This window comes from Delphinus delphis, chromosome 8 (genome assembly GCF_949987515.2).
Source record: "Delphinus delphis chromosome 8, mDelDel1.2, whole genome shotgun sequence".
Lineage (NCBI taxonomy): Eukaryota > Metazoa > Chordata > Mammalia > Artiodactyla > Delphinidae > Delphinus > Delphinus delphis.
The window spans coordinates 16,987,565-17,013,190 of NC_082690.1; the positions used below are offsets into that span (position 1 = coordinate 16,987,565).

A 25,626-nucleotide genomic window follows, 5' to 3' on the forward strand; every position below is an offset into this window, starting at 1 on the left:
GGAGATGTGATATCTATTTTACAAAATTATACAGGGATTAGACTATTATTTGTTATAGTGCTTATGAAATGGAAAATAGCTAAACAAATATTAACTATTAATATTCAAGATGACGGAAAAACAAGTAACCTATCAAAAATCAGAAGACACCAGATCCAGGGGGAGATTCCCATTCTTACACATGAGAGAATATGGCCAGACTACAGAATGTCAGGCCCAGGCTATGCCACTCTCAAGCTAAAATTCTTCAAAAGAAAAATGTTCCATGGAGCTTATCCTATTCTGTCTACGTAAATAGTAAAATATTAAAACATGGCTAACATGAAAATAAGTGAACTTGCATTCCCTGCGCCCACATCAACTAACTGCAATGACAGGACAGCCAGGGGGACGTCTTGAGGGGAAGGACAGCAGGGGGAGACTAGGCATTTGTTGTGGATTATCCACAAATGGATGAACGAGAGCTGAGTGTCTGGAAAACCCAGCTGACTCCACGCTGCCCTCCTTTAACTCAGCCCCTGCTCCTCATTCCATCGCGGGGCCCATGGCCTGAGGCCCGGCCCAGGACGCACACCCAGGCCCCTGCGCACAGCCTCCTGCGCCAGTGTTCCGCAGGGCACCCGGGGGATGTACCCACAGCACAGCTCTGCTCTCAGCTCAACCGTGCTCACACTCCTTCTGTCTCCTCCTGTCACAGCCCCAGGTCCTTGAGTATAAGGCAAATTCCTGCTGTCTTTTTCCAAAAAGACTTTGCCATCTGCATGAAGAGGGGGGTGCAGGAGAGTGCCTGTACGAACCATTTCATGAATATTTAACATATCCCCCCAAAGCTATGAGGTCTCCCATGCTGCAATCCCCCTGCTGCGGTCCAGAGCACAAAGGCAGGGGCCCTACATTCCACACGGCTCAGGAGGGTGAGAGTGGGAGACAGGGGAGCGGAACACCATGTCCTTGCATTGATCCTGTTCTGGGGAGACCCCCCCCCACCAAGCCAAACACCAGTCGGTTTATTTTCCATGTCTCCTTCCCACCCAGTCGGTCTCAGTTCTTTGCACTGCTCCCCAGTGCTGTTAGCGCTTTCCAATCACACTGACATCATCCTGTTATTTCTAAGCCCAGCTCCCTCCCTCCCCTTTGATCTGCTGATGGTCTTTTCACCAGCACTACAAGGCCATCTGCTGCCTGCTCACCTACCCTTCAGCCTCCCCTCTTGCACTCCCATCCATTCTCAGTGTCTGTTCCAGGAATGTATCCTTTTTGATTCTGTAATAGACTAGAAATGGGTTTAAGTTGAAGGCAGGAGAGGAGGGGGAAGGAGACACAGAGAGAGAGAGAGAGAGAGAGAAAGAGAAAGAGAGAAAGAGAGAAAGAGAGAGAGAGAGAGAGAGAGAGAGAGAGTGAGAGGCATTCTTGCCATCCTACTGCCCTCTCATGGAATCATGAGCAAAGTGACTGTTGACAGCGAAACAGGGTAAAACAAACCACAGAATAAGCGCTCCATCTCAGGCTGCCAGGGCTGCCCAAAAGCAGGAAGAGGTGGGCAGCTCAGAGGACCCAAGGTCTATAAACTGGGACAAAAGCCATTTTAAAGGGCATGGTAAGCAGAGGCAGCTTTGTCTGTCCTAAAACCCCCGTTCATCCCCACCACTAACCTTCCCCACCAGGAGAAGCCCCAGTTCCTGCCTGAGGTTAGAACGCAGGAATTCAACACTCCATGTGGCAAAAAGAACTAAATCTGCTGGGATGCTAGAGATGGGGTGGGGGCTGGGGGGAGTGTATTTAACACCTCCCACTCCAGACATTTCTCCCCATCACACTGGGTTGCCTATTTATATTAAAGAGGTTATAAAAAATATATTTAAAAGCTCTACTCCCCCAGAGAAGCATATAAAGATCAGAAGGGAAGCTTTTGAGAATCCAGGACATGTCAAAGAAGAAAATTCCTTTTTTTGTGGACGTTTGTAAACTATTATAGAGGAAAAATTAACTAGCCCAAGTCAAAGCACATCATGATTGATCCACATCGGGATCTTCAATCCACCAGCTGAAGCGGGCATCCAGTGTCCACTCTACCCAGGACCTGGGAAAGCCCAGAGAAGAAGAAAGCACAACACGACCTGCCAGGACACCCTCTGGTCCCAGCGTGGCTCATTCATTCACTCACCTATTCATCCACTCAATCGCTCAGCGAAACATACCCACGCACTTCCCAAGTTCCAGGGAGCAGGCCAGGTTCCAGACACGCACACATGAACAGGGCACAATCCCGACTCTCACTTTGCTCAGTCTTGTGGAGACTACCCTCTTCCTCCAAAAGCCAGCGAATCCTCCTGACACCTCATTCCTACTCATGGACATCCTTCCAGGCTCAAAACCTGAGCCACTGATTCCATCAGCATCATAAGGTCTTAATGGCAGATGAGAAGAAATATAGTTATCATTTCAGGGAACCAGAAACAGAAGGCTTTGGATTTAATGCAAACAGACCAGGCCCCATTCAGAAGGAAGTGTCAGAGTAGAGCCAGATCAGGTTGATGACACTCAGAAAACGTGTCACGTGGCAGAAAGCATCAAAGTCACAATCAAAACATATCTGACTGCGCAGAGGCAAAAATGGGGACCGTTTCTGAGGCTGCAGAGTGAGCCTAAGTATAGCATGGGGCCTGCCCAATGGCTAGAGCTGCGTCAGCTGAGAGAGCCCACCTACACCTAGGTGTCAGCCAGCATTCTCAACTTCAGCCCACCTGGGACCTTCCCCCTAGCTCTCAAGGTGAGCTGAAGACCAAGGAGTAAGAGTCAGAAACAATAAGACCGTGGAAAGGGATGATAAGGACATAAATAAAAGATAATAAGGAAACATTTAAATCCATGATACGGGCACTGCTGTTTCACTGGTCAGTTTTGTGGTCATTCTAATAAATGTGAGTGATCTCTTTCAGTTCAAAGTCTTTAAAAGAATTTTCTATTTTGTGAAAAGTTTAACTGACCTTGCAATCAATATTTCAATGTCTGGGGAAATCTGAGTTGCTGACTTCATGATTTATTGGTTGTGTGAATACTTTGGACATATTTAGAGAAAGCTTAATTGTTAAAAATTAATAAATTAGACAATAGACCGAGAACAAATAGTAGGGAATGTTCTTTTTCAAGTAGAAGAATGTACTGGGGTTTTTTAGTTATTACGACGACATGATGAGTTTCAGGCTTTGTTTGTTTGTTTGAAAGAACATTCTGGGACTTCCCTGGTGGAGCAGTGGTTAAGAATCCTCCTGCCAATGCAGGGGACACGGGTTCGAGCCCTGGTCTGGGAAGATCCCAGATGCCGCGGAGCAACTAAGCCCATACGCCACAACTGCTGAGCCTGCGCTCTAGAGCCTGCGAGCCACAACTACTGAGCCCGCGTGCCGCAACTACTGAAGCCCGCGCGCCTAGAGCCCGTGCTCTGCAACAAGAGAAGCCACCATAATGAGAAGCCCGCGCACTGCAACGAAGAGTAGCCCCCGCTCCCCCGCTCACCGCAACTAAAGAAAAGCCCGTGTAGCAACAAAGGCCCAACCCAGCCAAAAATGGATGGAAGGAAGGAAGGAAGGGAGGGAGGGTGGGAGGAAGGGTGGAAGGGAGGGAGGGTGGGAGGGAGGGAAGGAGGGAAGGAGGGAAGGAAGGAAGGAAGGAAGGAAGGAAGGAAGGAAGGAAGGAAGGAAGGGACATTCTGGTGGGAGTGGAGGACAGACCAGGGAAAGAGATGAGAAGCAGCAGGACTGCTGGGGGGATTTTCCGGAAGCTAGTTCCATCCATATTCTGCATTTCCCAGGCCTCATGCCTTTGCTCAAGCTGTCCACCTGCCTAAAACATCCCTTCCACCCCCACATCTAAAACCTCCCTACTCTTCAAGACCGGGGTCAAATGTTGTCTCATCCAAGTTCTCCCTCATCTCTGGGCAGGTAATTTCTCTGCCCTCAGAACTCCTCCAAAGAGTGTACCTGTGCTCGAGCTCTTTATACACCTGACCCTGCTTTACAGTTTCCTAAATATTCATTTATTCAACGTGTACTAAGCGCTCACTAAGCACAGAGTGCCCAGCATCCTTTCTCTCCAACTGCACACTCCCAGAGGCCCGCCCAGGCCACTCCTTACCAGTGCTGGGATCGACCACAGCACAGCTGCCGCCACACAGCCAGCATTCGACAAATGCTAAGCATCTGGACAGCATTACACCTCTGTTCAAAACCTCCCATGGCTCCCAATGCCGGTGTAACCCAGTCCCAACTTCTCAGCTGGCACTCAGGTCCTCCACGACCCAGCCCAACCTACCTCCACAGCCCCATTTCCCACTCCTCTCCCACACGCGCCCTGGGCTCCAGGCAGGAGACACCCTCGTGCTGCGCTCCTGTGCAGTGCCCTGCAGCTGGAGCTCTCCCTCACCACTCGCCTCTGCTCGTCCGGTCCCACCCACCGTCCTTCCTGGCTCACCTCAGATGTCAGATTCTCAATAAGGCCTTTCAAACGGACAGGAGACCCCGACTTCTCCCCAGCCACAACACTGTTTTACCACCCTGACGGCGGCCCTGCATTCCACTCCGAGTCCCAGCTACGTAAGTCTCTCTTTTATGAGACTGTAAACTCTTCGAGGGCAGGGACCACAGCTAACTGAGGCGTGCGTGGCCAATAGCACCTAGCAAAGTGCCTCATGTAGAAACATTCAATAAACGGTGGTTATCTGAGAAATGAGTGAATGGATGAATTCCATTCCACGCTTGTGCTTCCCCAAACCCCAGAAATCCCATCTGGACAGGACTGGGACAAAATGGTACTCTTTCCAAACAAGTCTCCCACAAGGAGGAAGGCTGAAGAAGGGAGGAGGGCGACTTCCTTGGCGGTCCAGTTGTTGAGACTATGCGCTCCCAATGCAGGCGGCCTGGGTTCGATCCCTGGGTCAGGGAACTAGATCCCGCATGCTGCAACTAAAGATCCCGCATGCCGCAACTAAGACCCGGCGCAGCCAAATAGATAAATAAATATTTTTTTAAAAAAAAGAAAGGAAGGAGGGAGCTGCCAGGCTGAGGCATCTGCCTGCAGGGGCTTCAGGCTCTTACCTCATACTCGAAGTCACCCCCCAGTGCCCCGATGTCCAGGTGCAGGTTCTTAAGAAGCTCACTTGAGCTTCGGACACTCTGAAAATGAAAACGATGGCAAGGAAACTGGTCAGCCCAGGGGGCCGAGAAGCCCCTCACTGGTTATACTTTCTGGGTCAGACCCAGCAGGTACACAGACTGAGCAAGGAATGAAGCTGTGGGCTGGAAAATCATTTTCACTTATTTTCAAAGTAGCACAGAGGTTAGCCCAAAGGTAAAGACAGCTCAGCTCAACTATCCACCAGCAGATGAACGGCTAGACAAAACATGGTATATTCATACAATGGAATATTATCCAGCCACATGTGCTATATAACATGGATGAACCTTGAAAACATTATGCGACATAAAAGGACAAAGACAGTATGATTCCACTTACATGAAATGTCTAGAACAGGCAAATTCACAGAGACAGAGAGTAGATCAGGGACTGGGGAGAGGGGAGGATCCAGAGCTTTGTTTAAAGGGTACAGAGATTATGGGATTATGAACAAGTTCTGGAGATGGATAGTGGTGATGACTGTACAACACTGTGAAGGTAGTTAAGGTCACTGAACTGTACGCTTAAAAGTGGTTAACATGGTAGACATATTTGACCACAATTTTTAAAAAAAAATTTTTTTTTCATAGCACAGAGGGTTTCCAGGCCAAGAAAAGGATTCATTCTTACCTGGTTGTCACTCTCCGCCTCATCCTCCTCATTGGTCTCCTCTCCTAAAGCCAAGAGGCTGAGAGCATTCTTGTCCTCATGGATGGAGCCCAGGAGACCCTTTGTATACGCAGAAGTCTTGAGACCCTGTGAAGGCTCCAAAATAGAGAAGGAAAACCAAGGCACTTACGGGGAAGACCCTCAGCTGCCTTTTCCTCTCTCTTTCTGTTCAGATGGCTCCCAGAGCAAGCCCACCACCTCCAGGAAGCTGACCCCAGCAGCTCCAGCTCACGGATCCCTCCCTGTCCAACTCCTGCTGCCCTGGCTGCAGGGACTGGGAAGTCACCACTGCAGTCCCTATGCCCTGGGTCCATCCTCCACCACCCAGAGCCCCTGTTCAGCATCCTCCAGGTGTGACTCATCTTCCCCACTAGATTATGAGCATTAAGGACTCAGCCCATGCCCTCTATTTCTCATCCATGGGTCACGGTTCCTAGCATGGAACATGGAGGCCCCACGGTAACTACACTGAACACAAGAAGAAGCATTTACCATTGAGAGTTCTCCATGCTGACCAGACTCCACCGAGCTCCCCAGGCTCACGCTTTGAGATCCACGAAGAGCAGAGGGCGGGGCATCCACCAGGCCCCTTAACGGGGCCAGACCCCCGAGAGGAATGTGGACGGGGGCTAACGGGGAGCCCAGGGCCTGGGCAACAGAAAACATCCTGTTACAAACCCAAGAAACCACAGGGCTCTGAGTGTGGAGATGGATATAAAAATAAAACATCTAAATCCTGCCCGCTCAAATTTAAACCGCCTCCGTTCGGAGGCTGCTAATGAAACACAACATCCAGAAATTACCATCGTGCCAGCCGTGTGAGAATCACGGGCTGGCTTCCTGATCCTCGTAACTCTGGGCCTGTCTCTCAGCAAATGGTTCTTTCACATCTGGCAGATGCTGCAGAGGACTCTGCTCTCCCTCCGAAGCCACAGAGGAAGTTGGGGGGTTGGGGGGAGAAGAGACAAAAGCCTCATCTACCAGCATGAGAAGTCTCAATAGATAAACTTGAAAACGGATGAATCAAGAAACAGCAGTCTAAGCATATTATTTACAAATATGGAAGCAAACACTGGAAGAGAGCCGTTGCCTCTGGGGAGGGGTACCCACACCCGAGAACTGCTGTATTTCGTTCTATGCCTTTTGGCTCGACTTGACATTGTTTAATAACATGGGCATGTCTTATTTCAATTAAAATAAATATTAACTATGAAAAATACACATGAGCAACAAAAGAACTCTCTTTCCGCTCTCCACTGATGAGGAAAGGGGCTGGAGGGAGCCTCGCCAGAGGACTGTGCAGGCCCCTCCTTTGCCCTGTTCTTGGGATGGCCAAACAAAGGCTTTGTACCAGTGAGGACTGGGGAGAGAAACCAACTGGGTGGCAGAATTTGTGAGACGTTGGGCCGCTCACGGACTCTTGGACTCTCAGTTTACTCATCTGCAAGACAGAGATGATGTGTGTCTTGCTACTTAAGAAGGTTTGTTGAGAAATTCAAATGAGATACTGACAGCAAGGAGCATGTGTGCGTGGTCCAGGGCTACACCAGCGCTGTGGAATTGCTATCATTACAGGGATTCACATCACAAGAGTCTGGGCTTAGAAGCCGAGGCAGGATAGCATTCTGGGGACAGTTTACAAACAGCTCTTTAAATATCCTCAAATTTAAATTGTATATAAAACAACACAAAAATTCCATTCCTCTCTAATCCCATGGGGACTGAAGAGAGAAAGGGGAACCTGAGGAGGTCAGGCAGAGTTCAGGTGGCCCATCTTCTCACCCGCAGCTGGGCCTGGGGCCAGACCATCGGGTGGGCTCTGAACACGACCCATTTCTGCATGGGAAGGGCATCAGATGCTTATCTGAAAGGTGACACGAGACCCCCTCCCAAACCTTTGTAGGTTCCCAGTCACCTGGCCTGTTGCAGGGTATCTTCGTTAGGCAGAAAAGGAGCTGATAATAAAAAAATTGGCCAAATTTGCCTGAGCCCTGGGCACTGGGGTAAGCACCTGTCTCATTTCACTGTCAAAACCATCTGAGGCCACAGTCCCCACAAGAGCAAACGGAGACTGGTGAGGTCAGGACCCCTGCCCCAAATCATAGGGCCTGCAATGAGGGCAGACGTGGGACCGGAACGCAGGGCAATCTCTAAGCCAGTATTGTACACTGCCTCCTGGCTTTGGCAGAAAAGGAGCCCAGGAAATCCGCTCTGAGGTGAACTGTTAGCAAACCCAGCCTGCTCCCCGCAGCCAGCCCAGTGGATCAGCGAGTAAAATTCTTCCCGTACTATATTTATGGAAAATTACAGACTCCTAACATGGCTAATTTGCTAACGTGCTGGGGGCCTGAGGGAGGGAGACAGACCCACTGAGGGCTTTGTTCTCCCAGGCCTTTACCAAATCAGCGGTTAGTAGGGAAATTATACATCCCTGGCTCCTAGCTGATCACGCACTATGGGCTGTGCGTGGCATTGTCCTTCAGAGAGGATAAACTTGCTGCCATTGGGCTAATTAAAACTGTCAGGATAATCTGCAGCTTATCTGATATTTATAGTGCTACAGTAGTTATTAGAGCTAACGGAGAACCAGGGCACGCCAGCAATTAGGAACCGAGGTAACAACTGGGTAAAGCCACGGCTGGGCAACAGCCGAAGAATAGCCGGGGAAATGCAGATCGACCCCCGCGGTGGTCTGGGATCCAATCTGACTTCTGAATGAAGCTAGTGCTGACTCTTTAAAGGGAAAAGGAGTCGGAATGACAGGGCAAGCCCAACCCTTTGGTAGATCCCAAGAGGGGAGGAAGTGAAGGCTCACGTGGTCAGCACAAGCCTGACACAGATTATTCACATGGTTCTGGAAACGCTGGGAAGCAAGGAGCAGAAGCAGCTCACTGAACGGCAGAGAGAGCCTGGGCTTCAGCCTCTCATGACAGTGTTAACTCTAGTTCTGTGTGATTCCCAGAAGGGACTAGGTTCAGAGGCTGGGGGTAGGGTGTCTACTTGGGAGGACCTCCCCATAACCAGCTGATGGGGAAGGCTTCCCAAATCCTGGGACAGTACCTGTATCTTGCATGAGTGCCAGGATAAGTGCCACCTTGCTCACCCTCAAAACTGAGCATCGTCAGAGCATGTGAACCACCCACGAAGTACAGTTAGGTCAAGGGAAGGGAAGTCTAGATACCCTCAGCCCCTATCTTGCCGGTGATGGGGCAGAAGAAACAGCAACCGCATGTCATCCCACAAGATGGCCATCCTGGGTGGTTAAGGGATCAATAGTTACCAAGGGAGGACAGATAACAGGAAAGCAGACCTGCTGGCTGTGTTAGGGTGTCAGCTCAACCTGCTCCCTCCCTGCCAAGTTCACTGAGCCTGAAGGCCGTGCTCTCTAAGAAGCCTACCTGGTCGAGAAGCTGCATCTTGCCTGGCTCTGTAGCAAGCCCTCTGCTGGAACTCAGCTTGACCAGCCCCTGCCTGAGGGGGCTGCTGCTTGGCTGGAAACGAGCTTGCTGAGAGGCCTCCTGCCCAGCCGGGGCGCCGGCCACCTTCTGAGGATGCTCCCGCGTCTCTGGCCCCCAAGACAGAAACTGGGAGCTCATGGCTCTGATGGCCTCGTGCTCGCCCTCACTAGACATCCTGGAAGACTCGGCAGCCAGGCGGCAGACCACGCTGGCAAGGTCTCTGCACGGCCTGTCCCGCGCGCTCTCGGGCGGCCCCGGGCCCTCCAGCCGCCTGGAGAGCTTGAACATCTGCAGGATGTGCTGGTAGAACCTCTGGTCCTCAGAGTAGTCTTCACTCTCTGACTGCTCCTCGGCAGAGCTCTGCATGTGGGACAACTGGGGCGCCAGGAAGGGGCTGGGGTGCTGCTCCCTGGGTCCGGGGCCTGACTGACCCACACCCCGCTCAGATCCCCGTGAGCTCTGCAGGTCCCACGGGAAGTTGGTCACCTCCCCCAGGACCTCAGAGCCCAGGTGAGAGGCCAGGCTGCTGCTGCTGCTCTCCAAGTCAGGCCCAAACCTGCCCAGCCTCCTGTCCTCTGCAGGGGGCTCCAGAGAGCCTGGGGGTGGTGTCTTCTCACTGGCAGGAGACCCTCGAGGGGCCTGCGAGGCGACTGCAGGGGCGCTCTGGCCTGGTTCTGAGACCAGGGCATCAGGGGGTATTAGCAAGAGCCCCTGAGGTGGACCTATGGCTGAGGCCCCTGGAGCCTCAGGGTCTTCGGGCTCTATTTTCTTGCTGCCCCAAGGGGCGTCCTTGTGGACAAGCTTGGAGACCTGTCCCATCCACAATCCCGGGGGCTCTCTCCTCCTCCTGCCCCTGCCCATGCTGCCCTCTTCCCCAGAAACGCCCTGCCAGCTCTGGTCTTCAGCTGGGCTGCTGACTAACAAGAACGGCTTGCTCTTCCTGGCAGGCAGCATGGGGTCAGAAGAACAAAGGGACAGGGAGGGATCCTCCTCAGGGGATGGTGAGGGAATGGGGCTCTGGCCCTTGTCCCCCCCGGGGCCAGTGGAGCTCCGCTTGGCCATGTTATGGCTGTGCTGCTCCCCTTTCAGCTGCAGGCCCTTGAGGGCTTCCAAAAACTTCAAGTGGACCAAGGCCTGGCTCCTGCTCTCTAACGCATCCTGCCCGTTCCGGAAGGGCCTGCTGTGGTCAGGGCCCAAAGCGCCAGGTTTCTGCTGTCTGGTCCTCATTTCCAGCTCTTCTATTTCAGGGTCTGAAAACCCCAGGTAGATTTTCTCTGTCACCTGCTGGGGCTTCTCCAGACCCTGCTGATCACCTAATTCTGTCCTGCAGTGGGCTGGGGCCCTGCCTAAGATTTTCTCCACGTCGGCAAAGATCTGGTGGGTTCGGGAAGCTTGGCCCTTGAAGAGTGGCTGTAGCTTGCTGGGCAGGGAGCCCGTGAGAGACCTAGGGATGTCAGCCAGCATATGTGGGCTCTTCCCTTTCTTAAAGGAGCCCTCACTTCTAGCCTGCATCTCTTGGTCTAGGTCCAGATCAGCCAGCCCAGGTGCTGAGAGAGGGGATGGGCCACGGAGAAAGGAGGAAGAAGGCAGAAGTCCCTGCTCAGGCTGTGTTTCCTAGATGGGTATATAAACAGGCAGAGAAAACTAAGACAAAGCGCTTCTGATTTCTACTTGCTACCTTAGCCCTTGGCAAACCCTTAGCAGAAACCCACCCTCCATTTAAAGAAAAACACAAACCCATGAGGGAAGAAAAGCTAAAAACTCCCTGAGCTTTGTTGTTTTCTGGGCCCTAGTTTCCTTATCTATAAAGAGGAGGTTCGATGAGATCAATGGCTTATAAACCTTGCGCCATGGAACCCACATATTGGTTCCGCCTGGTACCTTGGAGGCTGCTATGGTGGGCATGTGACGGGGAACAGGCATCACCAACACCCACACCCCCAGGTTCAACCAGAGCAGCTCCACTTCTTCTTTATCCACTGGCCCTCTATGGGAGAACTGATGTGAAGACGGGGTTCCATTGCTAACAAACGTCTGAAAATCACCAACTAGATTACCCCAAAGGTACCATCAAGCTCTCAATTCTGTGATTGGTTAATTTCATAAAATCCACCATCCTTATCAAGGACTATCAGAAAGAGTCTAAGAAGGGAGGAAAGAGGGGAAACATAAGCAGTGAACCGAGCCTTGGGAACTTGGACTAGGTCTTCTACCAAAGGCAAGAGTTGGTACTGCTCAAGAGAGGCCCACACAGTCAGGGAATCTTGGGGTAGACAAAACCATAAAAGATCAACCACGTCCTGCATTCACCCTAAACTCCACCCAGCTCTCCTGCAGAGAGCCCAAACCACCTGAGCCCGGTCGCCCACCTGGTCAGGCCTGCCCCTGGACACACTGGTTGGCGCCTGTCCTGAGCCCTAAGATCCAGACTGGCAGCCCAGCGCAGTCCACTTGCCCTCAGCTCCTGAAGCCACAGGAGGAATCCTTTTTAACAGGGAGCTCCAGGAACGCAGTCACACACCCAGAGCTCAGTCTATTACCCAACCCTCCACCCCAGAACCCTCACTTCATTCCCTCTCTCGCCTTCAGTCATGCCAGAGCCTGCCCAGATGCCGATTATCATGTAAAATAGTCCGGGGTTAGTGGAAAGCCCATTATACATCTTTTACCTTTCAAACACACGGCATTAGAAAATTCAGCCTCTTTGGAAATTACCTGTTCTCTTTTCTCCACCTGGAAGAACGGACTTGCTATCTTATTTCTCAGAACCATGATTAGTAATATTGGGGTGGGGGGGAGTAACTGTAGAGCTTGGAAATGATGAAAAGAGCTAAATTCATCAGCAACTATCCAATGTCAGAACGGACACCTTGCAAAGGAAGGAAGATGGAGGAAATCTTCACTGAGAAGTAAGCACCAGGCACCAGTGGGAAATAAAGGCTATAAATAAGAGAGCAAATCAACTCGACCATTAAGAGGGTTGAAAAGGTATTCCCAGGGTTCCCCACTTGGCTAAACTGGGTTCCCAAGTCCCTCCCTCTCCTCAATGTGGCCCACCTGCCTCACATCTGGAGGGACAAATAGAATGATAATGGGAAAGATAACTTTCAACTCTGAGTAAAAAAGCTACTTGGGACCAAGGTGATGACACTGCAATCAAATGTCAGTTATCCACCATGAACCGAGGACACTGGCAGCAAAGGCCATCCACAGGGCCAGATAAAGCCTCAAGCTTTTCTTTCTGGATCTTGAAGGCACTGATGTTCTGACAACTGAATTATGGCTCATCAGACATCTAGGAATTTGCACCACCAAGACACATGATGAACCCACACGAGGAAAGCCTGGCTCGGAAAGGAGAGGAGAGGCACTCGCTCCTCTGGGTTCTCTGGCCTCCACCAAGTGCTCCCTGTGCCCCAACTCTCCAGAGGGGCAGACGGCGTCACTGCAAAACCCCATCCTCAGCAGGGCACTCCCTCACTCATCCTATTATGTCATATGTGCTTCCCAAGGGGGAAAAAGAAATTGCTTAGAGATAGTAACCACTTCTAGAAGCCTGAAAGGAAAATTTGCCAGAAGACAGGCATAATTCAGATGAGGCACTATCAAAAAGTGACTATATTATTGTTGTTATTCTTAACCTCCCGGCTGTAAACAGCTAGAGGTTCCCGATATCCCTCAGGTTTCAGGCCTGGCCTCTCTGACTCACCAGGGGACTTTTGGAGGTCTCTTTGTCCTTCTTGTCTTTCTTTTCCTTCTTCTTTTTCTTTTCTTTCTTCTTAATGGCCCCAGGAGTCGACAGTTTCCCCCGCTCCTGGATCACCAAGTTCCGATAGTGCTCATCACAGGGGTGGTCCCACATGGACTGCCCGTTGGCAAAGTTGAAATAGTAAATATCACCTGTGATGTCCTGGCTGGGGATGAGCAGAGGTCACAAGTTAGTCCCTGCTCAGGTCCAAAGCTACACAGGAAAAAAAAAGAAGAAGAAAAATGGCAAGGAGGCAGAGAAGAAGGAAGAACTGTGGGGAGAAGGGGAGAGAGAGAAAAGAAGAGAGGAAAGGATTAACACAAAATTGAAGGGTAGGGACTTTCCTTATGGTCCAGTGGTTAAGAATCCGCCTTCCAATGCAGGAGACATGGGTTCGATCCCTGGTCAGGGAACTAAGATCCCACATGCCTCGGGGCAACAAGCCCGCGTGCCGCAACTAGAGAGAAGCCCGTGCGCTGCAACGAAGAGCCCACACCACAACAAAGACCCAGTGCAGCCAAAATTAAAAAAATAAAAATTGATGGGTACCATTTGGCTAAGAATAAAGAGTTTCCTTAGATAGAAACAAATGATTGGGATACCTAAGGACTTCTCTAGATGGAGACGTTTAATTGTTAAGGTTCCTGAGAATTCATGGTAGACTAGAGTAGGAATAAACTTTGTTTTAGATGGATAAATACAAACACTATGGTATCATGGAGATAAATTCTGGGATAGAACTTGCTTAATATTTTCATAAATGATCTGAAGAAAAAATATGCGTTGTGATAGCTCTGATTTTGCAAAAGATTCTAAACTCATAAGAGGTGATAATCCAAGCTAGTGGGGTCAATCAACAATAAAAGAAAATAATGTAGAAGGTAGGTCTCAACATGAACAAGTCTAAAATAGCCATTCATCCCACCCACCATTATCAGTAATCCATATATTGCAATATAAAAGATGCAATACCCAGGAATAAGTCCAAAGTGTGCAAAATCTTCAGAAAGCTTTATTGAAAATTCAGGGGAAGAAAAAAGAAAAAACAATTGGAGAGACACCCGGTGTTCCTGAATAGAAAGATTCAAGTCTGTAAACATGCCATTAATCCTCAAATTAATGTATAAATCCAATACAATCCCAATCAGGCTCCTTATGAAATCTGACAAGCTCAATCTTAATTCAAATGAAAGAGAAAATATGCAGTAAAACAGGAAAAATATCAGAGGTAAAAGATAAAAAGACATACAAATGACCAAGAAGCACATGAGAAGATGCTCAACACCACTGAAGATTAGGGAAGTGAAAATTAAAACTACAATGAAATGTCACTTCACACCCATTAGCATGGCTATTATCAAAACAGCAGAAAATATGGGCATTCCCTGGCGGTCCAGCAGTTAGGACTCTCACTGCTAAGGGCCCGGGTTCGTTCGCTGGTTGGGGAACTAAAATCTCACATGCTGCAGGGCGTGGCCAAAAAAAAAAAAAGCAGAAAATAATAAGCGCTGGCAAGGATGTAGAGAAACTGGAACCCTGGTGCACTACTGGCGGGAATGGAAAATGGTGTAGCCACAGTGAACACAGCATGACAGTTCCTCAAAAAATTAAAAATAGAATTACCATTTGAACGAGAAATTCCATCTCTGGAGGCATACCCAAAAGAATTGAAAGCAGGGATTCAAACAGACATTTGTACACCAATGGTCACAGCACCACTATTCACATAGCCAGACGGAAAGAGAAATTCTCAGGTGCCAGAAACAAAAAGAAAACATGAAACCTGAATAATAAGTGCATGAACTGACAGGTCAAAACTGGTATCTGACCTGGATATAGGCCTGTGGAACTTGGGTTTTAATGCCAGTTTAGAACAAAATGTGGCCTTAGGTCTTCGTGAATTTAGGAACTGGAAATGAGACCCTAGGTGTATCTGGGGCCCTTCGGGCTGTTCCCTCCATGAATAAAAGGACCTAGGTCATGGAAGCAGCAAGGAAACATGTCAGGTTCTAGGTGGGGAAAATAAAATTTAGTGAAAAACTGAAACCCCAAGACACATGTAGATATATAGTCCAAAATGTGGTAAGGGAACCCCAAGTCAGGAAATTAATGGAAAAATTTAGTCCTAAACCACTGAAAACTCCTTGGCAGAAACCATTGTAAAGCCACTCAACAACCTAGGAATGAGACACTCACAGAAAATAACCTCTGCAGAAGATGAATTCACAAAATGCACAATAACTAATTACAGAGGAAACGTGAGGAAACATTTCGCCACGAGGGAAAATCAGTAACACAATGAAAAGAACTGAGAGAGTAGAACAATCAAAAGAAGACTAAAAATAACAATATTTAAAATTATTGTAGGGATAAAGGAGTAGAATCCATAATGAAAGAACAGAACTCTAAAAAAAACCTAGACATATTGAAAAGAACATAAGAGAGCTTGAAGGAACTGGTAGTCATTAGATTCAAAATGAAAAACAACCAGATCTGATGCAGAAGAAGAAACAAATAGTGAATTGGGAAATAAATATGCTAAAGGAAATTATAAAGTGATTTTTCAAATATGAAACAGAAGTTAAGAGACATGGAGGATCAAATAATAAGGTCCAATATATTTCCAGTAAGAGGTGTAGAAAAGGAAGTGATAATGGTTGAGAATTTTCCAAAATTGAAGAGATATATGAGTCCTCAGAGTAAGGAAGCACTCCAATTCCTATACACAGTAAATAACAATGAATCCACACCTAGACACACTGTTGTGAAATTACAGAACACCAGAGATTAAAAACAAAATAATAAAAACAACCAGAGGGGGGAAAAGTTGGTTACCTACAAAGGAACAACTAATGAAACCAAAAAACATGTCTTACGAGCAAACCCAGCGGTCAGAAGATAATGGTATACAGTATTGTCAAACAGCTGTTGACAAATCTGTACTCAACTAAACCACTATTCAAGTGTGAGACCAGGGACTTCCCTGGTAGCACAGTGGTAAAGAATCCACCTGCCAATGCAGGCGACACGGGTTGGAGCCCTGGTCCGAAAGATCCCACATGCCTCGGAGCAACTAATCCCGTGCATCACAACTACTGAGCCTGCACTCTAGAGCCCGCGTGCCACAACTACTGAAGCCTGTGCGCCTAGAGCCGGTGCTCCGCAACAAGAGAAGCCACCGCAATGAGAAGCCCGCGCACCGCAACGAAGACCCAAGGCAGACAAAAATAAATAAATAAATTTAAAATTTAAAAAAAAGTGTGAGACCAGGGATTTCCCTGAACTCAGAGCTTTTCACTGCTGGGGCCCAGGTTCAATTCCTGGTGGGGAAACTAAGATCCCACAAGCCACACAGTGCAGCCAAAAAAAAAAATACAAAAACAAAGAGTGAGACCAGACAACAATTACTCAGGACACAGGAAGATAAACACATTTAGCATGCTTGATATAAAGGACATTTAAGAACCCTGTATCCAAAACCAGAAACAGACTCACAGACTCGAAAACAAATTTATGGTTACCAAAGGGGAAAGGGATGAGGTAAGGAAAAATCAGGAGTTTGGGATTAGCAGATACAAACTACTATATATGAAAAACAAGGTCCTACTGTATAGCACAGGGAACTATATTCAACATCCTGTAATAAACTATAATGGAAAAGATTATGAAAAAGAATATATTTTTTAACATCTTTATTGGAGTATAATTGCTTTACAATGCTGTGTTAGTTTCTGCTGTATAACAAAGTGAGTCAGCTGTATGTATACATATATCCCCATATCCCCTCCCTCTTGCACCTCCCTCCCACCCTCCCTATCCCACCCCTCTAGGTGGTCACAAAGCACCAGGCTGATCTCCCTGCGCTATGCAGCTGCTTCCCACTAGCTATCTATTTTACATTTGGTAGTGTACATATGTCAATGCTACTCTCTCACTTCGTCTCAGTTTACCCTTCCCCCTCCCCATGCCCTCAAGTCCATTCTCTAAGTCTGCGTCTTTATTCCTGTCCTGCCCTAGGTTCATCATATATTCTTATGTGTGTGTGTGTGTGTGTGTGTGTGTGTGTGTATAAAACTGAATCACTCTGCCGCACACCAGAAACTAACAAAAAATTGTAAATCAACTATACTTTAATAAAAAAAAAGAACCTTGGGGACTTCCCCGGTGGCGCAGTGGATAAGACTCCGCGGTCCCAATTTAGGAGGCCTGGGTTCGATCCCTGCTCAGGAAACTAGATCCCACATGCATGCCGCAACTAAGAGTTCGCATGCCACAACTAAGGAGCCCGCCTGCTGCAACTAAGCAGCCCACGGGCTGCAACTAAGACCCGATGCACCAAATTAATTAATTAATTTTAAAAAAAAGAACGCTGTATCCAAAAATGAGAGACTACATTCTTATCAAGCACACATAGAACATTTACATAAACAGGATCACTTACTGAACAAAAAGAACTCTCAACATGTAACAAAGAATAGATATAATGAACAAATAAAATTGGAAATCAGTAATTTAAAAAATACCCAACTCTATCCATCTCATTGCATTCAAGCTATCATTTTGGAGCAAAGGTACTTAACAAAATTTTTAAAAAATCAAATCCAATAATATATAATCATTACCAAGCAGAGTTTATCCCAGGAATGTAAGGTCAGTCTAACATTTGAAAACCAATCAATATAATTGACCATATTAACAGACCAATATAGAAAAATCATATGATTCTATCAATAGATACAGAAAAAATATTTGATAAAATCCAACATCCATTTTGGATTTAAACTCTCAGCAAGCTAGGAATACAAGGGAGCTTCCTCATCCTGACAAATGGCATTTAGAAAACCCTACAGCTAACATCACCTAACATCATACTTAACGGTGAAAGACTGAATGCTTCCCCTTAAGGTCAGGAACAAGGCCAAAATGTCCATTGTCACCACTTCTATTCAATTGTACTGGAGGTTCCAGTCAGTGCAGTAAGGCAAGAAATAGAAATATAAGGTATCCAGGTTAGAAAGGACATGTCCCAGAAGGCATACCATCTATGTAGAAAATCCTATAGAATCTACAAAAAAGCTACTAGAACTGACATAAGTAAGTTTAGCAAGGTTGCAGGCTACAAGGTCAGTATACAAAAACCAATTTTATTTTTATATGAAGGCAATCAACAATTGGCAACTGACATTTCAAAAAAAACCATAAGGGAAAAGAATATGAAAAGAATGTATATGTATTTATAACTGAATCACACTGCTGTACAGCAGAAATTAACACAACATTGTAAATCAACTATACTTCAATAACATAAAAATAAATAAAAGATAGCATTTACAGAAGCATCAAAAGAAGAGAGATAAATGTGACAAAATATGAGCAAGATGTGTACACTAAAAACTATAAAAGATGGGCTTCCCTGGTGGCGCAGTGGTTGAGTCCGTCTGCCAATGCAGGGGACAGGGGTTCGTGCCCCGGTCCGGGAAGATCCCACATGCCGCGGAGCGGCTGGGCCCGTGTGCCATGGCCATTGAGCCTGTGTGTCTGGAGCCTGTGCTCTGCAACGGGAGAGGCCACAACAGTGAGAGGCCCGCATACCGCAACGGGAGGAGGAATTCCTAAAGAATCAGTCTTTGAAGCCTAGTGGGATTTGATTGCAGGACTTCGACAAGACTGGGGGAAACAGAGACTCCACTCTTGGAGGGCACACACAAAGTAGTATGCACATCGGGACCCAGGGGAAGGAACAGTGACACGAGGGGAGACTGAACCAGACCTACCTGCTAGTGTTGGAGGGTCTCCTGCAGAGGCGAGGGTGGGGGGGTGGGGGTGGGGCACGGGGCACTGTGGCTCATCATGGGGACAAGGACACTGGCAGCAGAAGTTCTGGGAAGTACTCCGTGGCGTGAGCCCTCCCAGAGTCTGTCAATAGCCCCACTAAAGAGCCCAGGTAGGCTCCAGTGTTGGGTTGCCTCAGGCAAAACAACCAACAGGGAGGGAACCCAGCCCCACCCATCAACAGTAAACTGGATTAAAGTTTTACTGAGCTCTGCCCACCAGAGCAACAGTCAGCTCTACCCACCAGCAGTCCCTCCCATCAAGCCTCTTAGATAGCCTCATCCACCAGAGGGCAGAGAGCAGAAGCAAGAATAACTACGTTCCTACAGCCTGTGGAACAAAAACCACATTCACAGAAAGGCAGACAAGATGAAAAGGCAGAGGTCTATGTACCAGATGAAGAAACAAGATAAAACCCCAGAAAAACAACTAAATGAAGTGGAGATAGGCAACCTTCCAGAAAAAGAATTCAGAATAATGATAGTGAAAATGATCCAGGACCTCAGAAAAACAATGGAGGCAAAGATCGAGAAGATGCAAGAAATGTTTAACAAAGACCTAGAAGAACTAAAGAACAAACAAACAGAGATGAACAATACAATAACTAAAATAAACTAAAAGGAATCAAGAGCAGAATAACTGAGGCAGAAGGACGGATAAGTCACCTAGAAGACAGAATGGTGGAATTCACTGCTGCAGAACAGAATAAAGAAAAAAGAATGAAAAGAAATGAAGACAGCCTAAGAGACTTCTGCGACAACATTAAATGCAACAACATTCACATTATAGGGGTCCCAGAAGGAGAAGAGAGAGAGAAAGGACCACAGGAAATATTTGAAGAGATTATAGTCAAAAACTTCCTTAACATGGGAAAGGAAATAGCTACCCAAGTCCAGGAAGTGCAGCAAGTCCCATACAGGATAAACCCAAGGAGAAACACGCCAAGACACATAGTAATTAAATTGGCAAAAATTAAAGACAAAGAAAAATTACTGAAAGCAGCAAGGGAAAAATGACAAATAACATACAAGGGAACTCCCATGAGGTTACCAGCTGATTTCTCAGCAGAAACTCCACAAGCCAGAAGGGAGTGGCATGATATACTTAAAGTGATGAAAGGGAAGAAACTACAACCAAGATTACTCTACCCAGGAGGGATCTCATTCAGATTCGATGGAGAAATCAAAAGCTTTACAGACAAGCAAAGGCTAAGAGAATTCAGCACCACCAACCAGCTCTACAACAAATGCTAAAGAAACTTCTCTAAGTGGAAAACACAAGAGAAGAAAAGGATCTACAAAAACAAACCCAAAACAATTAAGAAAATGGTCATAGGAACATACATATCGATAATTACCTTAAACGTGAATGGATTAAATGTTCCAACCAAAAGACACAGGCTTGCTGAATGGATACAAAAACAAGATCCATGTACATGCTGTGTACAAGAGACCCACTTCAGACCTAGGGACACATACAGACTGAAAGTGAGGGGATGGAAAAAGATATTCCATGCAAATGGAAATCAAAAGAAAGCTGGAGTAGCAATACTCGTATCAGATAAAATAGACTTTAAAATAAAGAATGTTACAAGAGACAAGGAAGGACACTACATAATGATCAAGGGATCAATCCAAGAAGAAGATATAACAATTATAAATATATATGCACCCAACATAGGAGCACCTCAATACATAAGGCAACTGCTAAAAGCTATAAAAGAGGAAATCGACAGTAACACAATAACAGTGGGAGACTTTAATACCTCACTTACACCAATGGACAGATCATCCAAAATGAAAATAAAAAAGGAAACAGAAGCTTTAAATGACACAATAGACCAGATAGATTTAATTGATATTTATAGGACATTCCATCCAAAAACAGCAGATTACACTTTCTTCTCAAGTGCACATGGAACATTCTCCAGGATAGATCACATCTTGGGTCACAAATCAGGCCACAGTAAATTTAAGAAAATTGAAATCACATCAAGCGTCTTTTCTGATCACAATGTTATGAGATTAGAAATGAATTACAGGGGGAAAAAACGTAAAAAACACAAACACATGGAGGATAAACAATACGTTACTAAATAACCAAGAGATCACTGAAGAAATCAAAAAGGAAATCAAAAAATACCTAGAGACAAATGACAATGAAAACACGACGATCCAAAATCTATGGGATGCAGCAAAAGCAGTTCTAAGAGGGAAGTTTAGAGCTATACAAGCCTACCTCAAGAAACAAGAAAAATCTCAAGTAAACAATCTAACTTTACACCTAAAGGAACTAGAGAAAGAAGAACAAACAAAACCCAAAGTTAGCAGAAGGAAAGAAATCATCAAGATAGAGCAGAAATAAATGAAATAGAAACAAAGAAAACAATAGCAAAGATCAATAAAACTAAAAGCTGGTTCTTTGAGAAGATAAACAAAATTGACAAACCATTAGCCAGACTGATCAAGAAAAAGAGGGAGAGGACTCAAATCAATAAAATTAGAAATGAAAAAGGAGAAGTAAAACTGACACTGCAGAAATACAAAAGATCATGAGAGATTACTACAAGCAACTCTATGCCAATAAAATGGACAACCTGGAAGAAATGGACAAATTCTTAGAAAGGTATAACCTTCCAAGACTGAACCAGGAAGAAATAGAAATTATGAACAGACCAATCACAAGCACTGAAATTGAAACGGTGACTGAAAATCTTCCAACAAACAAAAGCCCAGGACCAGATGGCTTCACAGGTTAATTCTATCAAACATTCAGAGAAGAGCTAACATCCATCCTTCTCAAACTCTTCCAAAAAATTGCAGAGGAAGGAACACTCCCAAACTCATTCTATGAGGCCACCATCACCCTGATACCAAAACCAGACAAAGCTACTACAGAAAAAGAAAGTTACAGACCAATATCACTGATGAATATAGATGCAAAAATCCTCAACAAAATACTAGCAAACAGAATCCAACAACACATTAAAAGGATCATACACCATGATCAACTGGGATTTATCCCAGGGATGCAAGGATTCTTCAATATACGCAAATCAATCAATGTGATACACCATATTAACAAACTGAAGAAGAAAAACCATATGATCATCTCAATAGATGCAGAAAAAGCTTTTGACAAAATTCAACACCCATTTATGATAAAAAAAAACTCTCCAGAAAGTGGGCATAGAGGGAACCTACCTCAACATAATAAAGGCCATATACGACAAACCCACAGCAAACATTCTCAATGGGAAAAAACTGAAAGCATTTCCTCTAAGATGAAGAACAAGACAAGGATATCCACTCTCACCACTATTATTCAACATAGTTTTGGAAGTCCTAGCCACTGCAATCAGAGAAGAAAAAGAAATAAAAGGAATACAGACTGGAAAAGAAGAAGTAAAACTGTCAGTGTTTGCAGATGACATGATACTATACATAGAGAATCCTAAAAGTGCCAACAGAAAACTCTAGAGCTAATCAATGGATTTGGTAAAGTTGCAAGATACAAAATTAAGGCACAGAAACCTCTTGCATTCCTATACACTAATGAAAAACCTGAAAAATAAATTATGGAAACACTCCCATTTACCATTGCAACAAAAAGAATAAAATACCTAGGAATAAACCTACCTAGGGAAACAAAAGACCTGTATGCAGAAAACTATAAGACACTGATGAAAGAAATTAAAGATGATACCAAAAGATGGAAAGATATACCATGTTCTTGGATTGGAAGAATCAATATTGTGAAAATGACTCTACTACCCAAAGCAATCTACAGATTCAATGCAATCCCTATCAAATTACCAATGGCATTTTTTAAGGAACTAAAACAAATCATCTCAAAATTTGTATGGAGACACAAAAGACCCCGAATAGCCAAAGCAGTCTTGAGGGAAAAAACGGAGCTGGAGGAATCAGACTCCCTGACTTCAGACTATAGTACAAAGCTACAGTAATCAAGACAATGTGGTACTGGCACAAAAACAGAAACACAGATCAATGGAACAGGATAGAAAGCCCAGAGATAAACCCACGCACCTATGGTCAACTAATCTCTGACAAAGGAGGCAAAGATATACAATGGAGAAAAGACAGTCTCTTCAATAAGTGGTGCTGAGAAAACTGGACAGCTACATGTAAAAGAATGAAATTAGAACACTCCCTAACACCATACAGAAAAATAAACTCAAAATGGATTCGAGACCTAAATGTACGACCGGACACTATAAAACTCTTAGATGAAAACATAGGAAAAACACTCTGACATAAATCACAGCAAGATCTTTTTTGATCCACTTCCTAGAGTAATGGAAATAAAAACAAAAATAAACAAATGGGATCTAATGAAACTCTAAAGCTTTTGCACAGCAAAGGAAACCATAAACAAGATGAAAAGACAACCCTCAGAATGGGAGAAAATATTTGCAAACAAATCAACAGACAAAGGATTAAACTCCAAAATATATAAACAGTTCATGCAGCTCAATATTAAAGAAACAAACAACCCAATCCAAAACTGGGCAGAAGACCTAAATAGACATTTCTCCAAAGGAGACATACAGATGGCCAAGAAGCACATGAAAAGCTGCTCAACATCACTAATTATTAGAGAAATGCAAATCAAAACTACAATGAGGTATCACCTCACACCAGTTAGAATGGGTGTCAGCAGAAAAATCTACAAACAAGTGCTGGAGAGGGTGTGGAGAAAAGGGAACCCTCCTGCACTGCTGGTGGGAATGTAAATGGATACAGCCACTATGGAGAACAGTACGGAGGTTCCTTAAAAAACTAAAAATAGAATTACCATATGACCCAGCAATCCCACTACTGGGCATATACCCAGAGAAAACCATAATTCAAAAAGGCACATGCACCCCAATATTCATTGCAGCACTGTTTACAATAGCCAGGTCATGGAAGCAACCTAAATGCCCATCGACAGACGAATGGATAAAGAAGTTGTGGTACATATATACAATGGAATATTACTCAGCCATAAAAAGGAACGAAATTGAGTCATTTATCAAGATGTGGATGGATCTAGAGACTGTCATACAGAGTGAAGTAAGTCAGAAAGAGAAAAACAAATATCGTATATTAACGCATGTATGTGGAACCTAGAAAAATGGTACAGATGAACCAGTTTGCAGGGCAGAAGTTGAGACACAGATGTAGAGAACAAACATATGGACACCAAGGGGGGAAAACCACGGTGGGGTGGGGATGGTGGTGTAATGAATTGGGCAATTGGGATTGACACGTATACACTGATGTGTATAAAACTGATGACTAATAAGAACCAGCAGTATAAAAAAACAAACAAACAAAAAAACAACTAAAACTAAACTTTCTTTGGGTTATCTGTATGGAAATACGTTAATATAAATGTTTCAGACATTACATGAAATTTCTAAAAATCTTATATGTTCTGGTATAATGTTATAAGTCATAATTCTAGTTATTACTTTAAAATGTATATCTCAGAAGTAACTAAATTTCCTTGTCAACTGCATTATTATGAACTTTCATCAAATCTTTAACCGTGGTCATTTTTAAGTCTTTTGTCATTTACAGACAGTTCTGGGTGTACTCTGATGCTTTCGCAACAATGTTCCTATAAAAGGGTTTCATCTTCAAGGAATTCATGGAAAAGACTCTGACAAGTACAGGTTTCTGGTAAGTGACTATACTGCTGAACTGAATGAGTAAGCATTTTCAGAACTCTAATGGACAACTGATGAATTCATAAAAGTGCTAACAAAAGATCAAGATGAAAAAAAAAATTAATTACATGGGACTGAGTGAACTGATGAGGATGATTATAATTTTTGTGACTTTCTGTTTGAATAAAAAAACAAAATCCCACAAGGACTGAGAGGCAAAAAATATACAAATCAATTTTCACTGCAAAGTAAAGGAGCTGTTACAGTGGAGGATTACTGGACTGAATGTCAATATTATGGCATAGTATGAGTGTGTTTCGTGTTTGGTAATTGCAATCATTGTTGCTTTTGTTGTGGTCATCCATTTACAATGCTTGGTGTCAGTTTATTTATCTCTTGTAAAAATAAAATACAGTGTGTGTATGTGAGTTGTGGGGGAAAAAAAAAACGAGACACAGAATATCTTCATGACTTTGGAATAGGCAAACATTTCTTAAACAGGACACAAAGCATTAATCATATTTGAAAAGTCGAGAAACTGGACATCATTAAAACTTAAATTATGTTACTCAAAAAATACCAATTAAAAGTATAAAGACAAAAAAAAAGAAGTAGGAAAAAAAAAGGAAAGCGTATTTTAAAAACTTGGCCTATGAAAAACCTTAAAATCTCTTACGCAGATATTAGTAAAAAGTTTAAGCCATCTGAGCAATTCACCTTAACTAATACCATTCACCAGAAACACAATTTGTATCCAACTGTTCTTTATAAACTAGTGAGTTTTGCATTATCATTCCTGTCTCATGGCTAAAATTTAGAAGCAAAGCTGTAAGATCTCTGTTTGTATCTGCCTGTATTTTTATATATGTCTATGTATGTATGTAATAAATTTGTGATTTTTTTCTACCTGCAAAAAAGAAAAAAAGACAGTACAGTATTGGTGTAAAGGTAGACAAACATATTAAAGGAAGAGAAGAGAGAATCCAGACTTCGAAGGAATTCCCCAACTAACAGCAATTACTCATGGGACTGGGAGTAAGGATGAAAGAAGACACATATACATAACTTTC

General features: G+C 44.9%; 1 protein-coding gene across 1 annotated transcript in view; it reads right to left on the reverse strand.

Moving 5' to 3' along the window:
* The window catches only part of CEP164 (centrosomal protein 164), a 70,901-nt gene that overhangs the window by 33,552 nt on the left and 11,723 nt on the right, over positions 1 to 25,626 (reverse strand). Inside the window, exons 4-7 of the mRNA XM_060017886.1 lie at positions 13,009 to 13,213; positions 6,334 to 6,489; positions 5,803 to 5,937; positions 5,094 to 5,171 (exon numbers count right to left, since the gene is read on the reverse strand). Coding sequence (XP_059873869.1) covers positions 5,094 to 5,171; positions 5,803 to 5,937; positions 6,334 to 6,489; positions 13,009 to 13,213 — 574 coding nt within the window. The remainder of the gene's footprint in view (positions 1 to 5,093; positions 5,172 to 5,802; positions 5,938 to 6,333; positions 6,490 to 13,008; positions 13,214 to 25,626) is intronic.